This window comes from Propithecus coquereli, unplaced genomic scaffold, assembly GCF_000956105.1.
Source record: "Propithecus coquereli isolate 6110/MARCELLA unplaced genomic scaffold, Pcoq_1.0 Scaffold196, whole genome shotgun sequence".
Taxonomy (NCBI): Eukaryota; Metazoa; Chordata; class Mammalia; order Primates; family Indriidae; genus Propithecus; species Propithecus coquereli.
The window spans coordinates 438719-446822 of NW_012144522.1; the positions used below are offsets into that span (position 1 = coordinate 438719).

At 49.3% G+C, this 8104-nt stretch overlaps 1 protein-coding gene across 1 annotated transcript; it reads left to right on the plus strand.

Moving 5' to 3' along the window:
- Positions 1–381: 381 nt before the first annotated feature.
- Positions 382–7804, plus strand: LOC105809492 (killer cell immunoglobulin-like receptor 2DS2). Its single transcript, XM_012643314.1, has 9 exons — positions 382–415; positions 646–681; positions 1586–1768; positions 2614–2919; positions 3913–4212; positions 4861–4911; positions 6856–6978; positions 7419–7471; positions 7583–7804. The coding sequence occupies exons 1-9, from the start codon at positions 382–384 to the stop codon at positions 7802–7804; spliced, it is 1308 nt and encodes a 435-aa protein (XP_012498768.1).
- Positions 7805–8104: the final 300 nt, after the last annotated feature.

The window sequence follows — 8104 nt, forward strand, 5'->3', positions numbered from 1 at the left end:
CTACTCGGGAGGCTGAGACAGGAGGATCGCTTAAGCCCAGGAGTTTGAGGTTGCTGTGAGCTAGGCTGACGCCACGGCACTCTAGCCTGGGCAACACAGTGAGACTCTGTCTCAAAAAAATTAAACTTGAAATTTGGACCTTTGAGGTTGGTCAGTGATTGGGTTGAAGTCAGGCCTTTATTAGGGGCTGTGTTAAGCAGAAAATGTTGTCTGAAATTTTTCCATGGCACCCCTTATATCTAGGGTGAGAATTGGTCATCTTCCTGTGTGGTGCAGTATCTTCAAACTCTGCAAACTGTGAAACTTTTGCAATGGCAACCACATCCTGTTCATTTTCCAATTTTGCTCAACCCCTGTGTACTGTCCAACAGAAGTGGCACCATGTCTTCCCATCTCATACCTCTCCTGTGTCTAGGTGAGTCCTGGAAGGGAAGGGAGGAGGGTATTAGAATGGAAAATACTGTCCTGAAGACCTGGCCTCTCCACATCCCAGGGCTGGAGGTGGAAACCCACAGGAAGCCAAGGTCATCCACCCTCCAAGCCCAGGATGAGCTACCAAGTCTCATATCTATGACAAGGTCCAATTATGGGGAGGGCAGAATTCATTGTGGGGATAAGTCATCTCTGATGTGGTTTTCCCTCCAGGATTCTGCTTGGGCCACAGGACCTTCACACACGTGGGTGAGTCCCCTGAAGTCCCAGGATGCAGTGGTGGCTAAAGACAAAGGGATCTCATGGGTGGGAAGGGTGGAGCATGGGGTTGAGCTGATGCAGGTGACATTGGAAGGGTTTTGCAGTGATTCTCCTTGGAGCACAGCAATGAGGTCCTTGGAGACCCTGGACCCTCATTTTGTTCTGGAGACCCTCCATAGACACCCCCTCTGGGCTCAGCCTGTACTTGGTGGAGCCTGTGACATTCAGAACTATGGGGTGTTTGGGGATCTGCTGGAATAATCTCTGTAAGGCAGGAAGGAGTCCATGCTGGGCTTCCTGGAACCCTCTGAACACCAGGAGTGATGCAGATTCTACTGTCCATCCGTCAAGCTGAGCTAAAGGGCTTCCTGCTGCCAGGGTCTGAGGAGGGACCAGTCAGCAGGCAGCGACCTCATGGTCCTAGGAGCACATTCCTGGGTTGGAGAGCTATGGCAATGAGTTTCACCAGTTGTCTCTTATGGCTTGAATCCAGTAGATTTCCCCTTTCTCCCATGTAGATATTGCTACTTTAATAGAAATATTTAAGAGAAACTTTGTTGAACATTTTATCAACACTCTAAGTAAATTCTTGTCCTGGGAAGACCTGCCATGTCCATGCTGGGGTGCTCCGTGCCCCTGGCCCACCACCAGGTACCCCTGGGCTACAGAGAGCTCCACTTTGGGGGAAAAGCCTTGGAAGAATGTAAAGGAGGAAAAGCCCCCTGAGGACAGTGGGGGACAGAGGTGGCTCCACATTTTCTTCTCTAAGACTTGCCTCGTCCTCTCCTAGGTGGTCACAACCAGCCCTCCCTGTCAGCCTGGCCGAGCCCTGTGGTCCCCCTGGGAGGACAAGTGACACTTCGTTGTCATTCCAACCTCTCGTTTGTCATAGTGAAACTATCCAAAAGAGTTAGGAGCCACATCTCTGAGATGCACAGTGTCTCTCCTCACAACACCTTCGACTTCAAGCCTGTGACCAGAGCACATGCAGGGACCTACAGATGTTCCGGATCTTTCACCCAGAATCGCTCTGTGTGGTCAGCTCTCAGTGACCCCCTGGAGATCGTGGTCACAGGTAGGAGAAGCCCATCCCAGCCCATGTCCACCTGTGTCAGACAGCCCCTGCCAGAGTTCACACCCAGCGCAGCCAGAGAGTCATTGTAGGATTCCTGATTGGGCCTAACTGGACAGAGAAGCCGTCTGACAATTTAGAGAGAGGATATTTAATGTAAGGAGTTGGATATTCAGGTGAAGGGGGGGTGAGGGAGTGAAGAAGGAGGAGAATCTACCTAGAGATTGCAGAGAGCAGGGTGTGGGTACCAGGTATAAGAAGAGAGGACCCAGGGAGGAGCAGTGTTACCTGAGCTACCTGACCCCAACACCAGCCTTCCTATGAGGGAAGTTGTTATTTTGCTGTAGAGGAGCCAGAGCCTTGGGGAAGATGTGGCCCCCTGGGAGATGCCTCTAGAGGCTCGGCTGGGGCATGGATGGGGCAATGTTCCCTTCCTCCCCACCTCCTGCCCCATCCTCCTGACAGTCATCTCCTTTGCTCTAGTCGATGTGCAGAATGTCTCCAGAAAGTTAGGAACCACACCCTGCAGGGTCGCCCTGGCCCACCCTATGGAGCTGGGAGGGGATGGGGTGTGGAGTGGGCCTCACAGTCTGAGAGCCTAGAAAGCACAGAGAAGATGCTGGGGCCACTGCCCAGGTGAGAGAGTAAAGCAGGTTGAGGTGAGGCAGGGAGATCCAGGCTACAAAAGACAAGGTCCAGATGATGAAGGATGATGCCCAGAGAAAATGCAAGCTCACAGGCAGGAACAGCAGGCAGGCTTTGGTGATGACGGGGAAACTTCACTACTTGTTCTCAGGGCACGGGCTGAGCAGGGTGACACCTTAATCTCACAGTCTCTTTGCTCCCAGGTGTGTTTAGAAAACCCTCCATCTCAGCACACCCAAGCTCCCTAGTGCATGCGGGAGGCAGTGTGACCCTGCGCTGCCACTCAGAACTGCAGTTCGATAAATTTATCCTGCACAAGAAGGGGACCACACAGCATTCCCAGCTGCGTGCCGAGAGCATCCGTGTTGGGCTCCCCTCCATCCAGGCTGACTTCTCCGTGGGGAATATGACGCCCACCCATGCAGGGACCTACACATGCTACGGTTCTCTCAGTCACTCCCCCTGTGAGTGGTCAGCTCCCAGTGACCCCCTGGATGTTGTGATCACAGGTGAGTGTGGCCAGACCAGCCCCTGGTCTTGTCATGCCCTACAGGCTTCAGGGGGTGACATGGTTGGTGATCACAATGTTAGTACAGTCAGAAAAAAAACAGGCACAAAGATATACAATGAACCTCTGTAGAGAAGGGTGGGGGTGGAATAAGGAAAAGACCAACCACCATAGAATGTATTATAATTACAGGGAAAACAAATTAGACAGTGACAGACACTGTGAAAGACATACTGAGAAACACGCAGGGACCTAGAATTGGGGCTTGTTTCCCACAGCTCAGGCACCGAGGGGCATTTTGGGGTCAGTTTCTCACCCTGAAACCACAGCCCCCTTCCTCCACCAGGAGACACAGTGACACACCAGACGTCCCCCAGCCTGGCCGCTGGAGGATGTGAATGGAGATTGGGACCCTGAGCAGTTGCTCAGCTGTGTGGTGTGACACGTCCTTCTGCCCAAAGAGGGAGAAGCGGTCACTTGCAACCTCCCCAAAAGGTAGACACATCTACTTGCATCCACACCTTGGGAGGTGTGGATACACTGGCTGGTTCCAGAGGACTCAACCTGTGATTGTTCTTACAGATCCTATAGAGATTATTGCACTTTCCGGCAGGTAAAGTTGGAAACAGTGAGACCCATAGCCTCATAGTTCCAGGTCAGGGGACCTAAGGCCAGCATCATGTTTTCTGAGGATCTCCAAAGAAGATAATTATTTCCATGTTCCAGGAGGGCCTCACACTTCATATGAGTTTAAAGGACAATAAGACACTAAGATGCAGTCAAAAAATAATGGAAAAATCAATGAAAACCAGAAGAATTACAAAGACACACACACATGAGTCAGGATTGTGGAGACTAAAATGTTGTTGAGAGAAGCACTAGCAGATCTAGAGTTTGGTCTCGAAACAAGAACAAGCAGGGAGAATTTTTTGTTCATGCACTAAGGATAACGTGGCATGGCTTGTGTTATAAAATAAAACTCTTTTTCTCCTAGGACAGTATGAAAAACCTTCTCTCTCCACCCAGGTGGGCCCCATGGTGGGCTTAGGAAAGATTGTGAACTTGCCCTGCAGCTCCAAGAGTCAGTTTGACACATACCATCTGTCCAGAGAGGGGGAGGACCATGACCAATGGCTCAGTGGACAGCAGAGCCACAGTGGAACATTCCAGGTCCACGTTCCTCTGGGCCCTGCAACCCCTTCCCATGGAGGGACCTATAGATGCTACGGCTACTTCCATTACTCCCCCCATAAGTGGTCATCCCCGAGTGACCCCCTGCACCTTTCTGTCACAGGTGAGGATCCCATACCTGCTGCGTACCCTGGGACCTACTGCATCATAGGGCTGTGTCTGAGGGGTGTTCTGATGAGACACAGGGATCTTAGATTCTGGACAAAATGAAGAAGTTACGTAGGAGAGGGACTGTCAGTTTAGGAAGGTAGAGAAGGCACCTCCAAACCCCCGTCCTCCTCCTGTACAGAGGCCACTTTGGGGTCCTATGTACCAAGGTGAATGAGGAAAGGGCTCAGGACAGTCACAGGAGGAGGTGAGGCCAGATGCAATTTGGGGAGATCAAAGGTTGCATCCGCCCCTCAGCCTTATCCATCTTCTAGAAGCCCCTCCTGACCTCTCCTCCACAGACAGATCTCCCTGCTGAGAAATGTGGGTATTCATCACCCCAAGAGGAGACAATGTCTCCTGATTATTGGTCCTTCCTCACCAGGCATCTCCTAGTCTTCTCTACACCTTCAGGTCTCAGAGGGAGGGAGTGTCCTCCCCAGAGTTTTTGTGAAATGGTCTGCAAGACCCCAAACCAGTGAGTAGGTGGATGACAGAGTGTGGGGTGGACAGGGGACCAACATTCCCCTAGACTGTAGACAGTGATCCTAGCTCAGTGGTGCAAGAAAAGACGCTTCCTCACCCCTTCTCTGTCCTTTTCCAGGAACCCCTAAGAGTAGTTGCCCATCACCCACAGAATCAACCTCTGAATCTGGTGAGTAAAGGAGGCTCTTAGCTTCATGTGTGAATCCATGGGAAGAGAGAAGGCTCATGTATGCATGATGGCTCTGCCACCTCCCAGCCCTCAGACCTCAGACTGGTCAAATCTATGAAGCGTCTGCTTCACAGATTCTCCACGGGCACTTGAGACACCGTGGTCAGCGTGGGGATCAGTGGTGGCATTTAGCCTCACGCCCTGGGATCAAGGTCTCATCCAAAAAGGAGGGAGGGGCCAGACGGAACCTGACCACTCCTGAGAAGCGATGCTTCTCATCCCTCCATCATGGTCTGTGAAAATGGGAATGTTGGGGTGTTGGAAGGATTTAAGGAAACACTTTAAATGTTTGTGGTCATCTTTTAACTTTCTATGATCTAAATACTCAACAATTTAGAAGCAAAACTATCCTGTGTTCATGAGAATTTCATTCTAGTGCCATGTGGAGGGCGTAGAAAAATCATAATGAATAAATTAATGAATTGATTTAAAATTCCTTAACTTCATATTCATTAAGATAGTCATGTGACAGAGAAAGCCTTAGAGTATCATTTAGAGTGGGTAGTAGGGAAGGTCCTACAGAGGAGGTGACATTTAAGGCATGATCTCTATGACAAGTGTTGAGAAGATTGATGGAAGCCCTTTCCCAGCAGATGGAACAGTGAGTGCCCTGAACTTAACCTGGCAGTGGCTTGGTGTGTTCACAGCACCAGTGTGGCTACCTGTGGTGGGCAAGATGGAGTTGACAGAGCTAGATGGGAGCCAACTCCCATACGGGAAAGATTCTAAGCCACCGTAAAGAGTTACAATTGTATTCTGGCCAAGATGTGAAGCCAATAAGAGATTTTAATCAGAAAAATGTCACTATCTGCATCCTATTTCAGAAATAACAATTGGCAGATATGCAAAGAAATTATTTTAGGGAAACGTGAGTGGAAGCTGTGTGTCTGGTGAAGGCTACAGCATCCTTGTGGAGAAAAATCATGGTGACTTAGACACGAAGGTGCCAGAGAAGGAGATGAACTGGTAGGTTCAGAACACATTCAGAGCTGGACTCATTGAGAGGGAGATTTCAGAACCTAATTCCGGTATTTCTTAGCAGGATGACCTTGGACATACTCATTTCTCTCTAAGCCTCTGTTTCAGTTGATGGAAACTATACTTGACCTATCAGAGAAACAAACAGCTCAACAAGGATTCTAGTGAGGGAACATGACGTCATCCCTTGAAAGAGAAAGATTGAAGTCAGAATCTCGGGCATAAGTCATGGCTCTGCTTGTTCTAGTCACTTAATGTCACAAAGCAACAATTTTCCTAAACAGGACACAAGGCTAATGGACCCTCCCTCCTTCTGCCGAGTATAAGATGCAGTCACAAACGTGAAAGCCCTCTTGTCCCAGCAGGGTTCCTGGTACAGAGAATGTGCTCATATATGACACATCCCTTACCCATCCCATTTCCTCTCTCCTGAATTCTCCACCCACCCCACTCTTAGTTACGACTGGGAGGGAGTATTAATATTCTGTGTAGCAAGTTCAAATCTCAGCAACCAGCACTAGAGACATCCTCAGCTCCGAGAAAGTACAGTTATGCCGGACTGAGGAGGACCAAGGGGAAATGGTGATCAGCTATGGTAGATGCAGAGAGTTTCCTTTTCATACAAAAACAAACTGCCTTGTCTCATGAGGAAGTGGGGTGGAGGGCACACTGAAGCATGGTAGATCTGGGTTCAGACCTCTGCATAGCTCTTCCTGGTTCATTGATTTGGAAAACTGTCTTCGCTACTCTTTGAATTTTTTGCACCTGTTGGAAACTGGAGAAAGCCATTGTTCAGTTTTAGGAATGTTGGGGGATTCCAACATAGAGTGCATGATGAGTCCAGTATGTACTGACACAAAATAGGCAACCAGCCAATGGGAGCTTTTGTTGTTTGCTTATTGACAGAAGCAGATCTGCCTCAAGGACAGTCCCCCAAACCGGACATTCTCATTGGACTCTCAGGAGTCATTATCTCCATTGGCATTTTGCTCTCTGTTCTTATTGGTTACTGGTGTTCTATCAAAAATTGTAAGTCTGAAATGGGAGAGGACAGTATCACGTGAGCAGAGTGGGGGTTTGTTGGGGGCACAAAGGTGCATGGTCACTTCCTGTGGGTTGATTGTGCTTCTGTTGAGGTTCTTCTTGGAGGACCCCTACCCCTTCCCTTAACTGACCAACCACCCTTCCCCTCCCCCGCTCCTCCCCAGCTCTGGGGAGGCCACTGATGTGTAAGAAGGGATGGTTCAGAAGAGAGGCAATAGGATGGGGGGTCACAGGACTAGAGGGACCCTGGCTCAGTCACGGTCAACCCAGAGTTGTTGATGGGGCAGTTCTCTGAATTTAGTGATGGAGACTGGCTGAGAAACCCCAGGCACACCCTTCCTTCATTCTGGTCTTGTGTCTCCTCTATGATGTGAGGATCTGGAAGAGCCCTCTCAAGAGCCTTGGCTCCCTCTTTTACCCCACAGACCCTGCCATCATGGACACAGAGCCCACAGAAGTCCAAATTATGGAGAGAAAGGTGAGTTCTCAGGCTCAAACTCTCACTACAGTTTCATCCTCTCCATATATCCAAGGACTCTCTCTTCAATTATTAAATATAACTCTCTTCTTCTCACCCATCTCCTCTCAGGACTCTGCAGCAAAAGAAACCCAGGAGATAGTATATGCTCAGTTAAACCAGCAGATGCTCTCACAGAGAGGATTCAGTCTCACTTCCCGTTGTTCCACGTACCTCTCAGATGAGCCCAGTACATACCTGGAACTCCATATTCACCATGTGGACCATGCTGACCTGACCCCGGTCTCTGAACAGGCAGAGCATTGCCAAGCAAGGACCTGGTTCCAGCCCTAGGGGGATTTCCTCCACGGACACTCATCCTCCTTCTCAAACCATGTCAACATCTCCGGGGTAACAACAGCAGAGCCTGAATACTTGCAGATCATCTTAAATCCCAGAGGTCCTTCCTAGACACCCAGCTATTCTAGGACTCTATTTTGAGTAACCTGCCATTTTCATTATTATCATCTTTTTCTGAAACTCTATGAAGTGATTCTAGAAAGCTTGATGTGTATGCTCAGCCAGTTTAGTCTTCAACTTACTCAATAAAATTTTGCAGAGATGAAGTGTATTTTACATCACAGCTGTCGAATG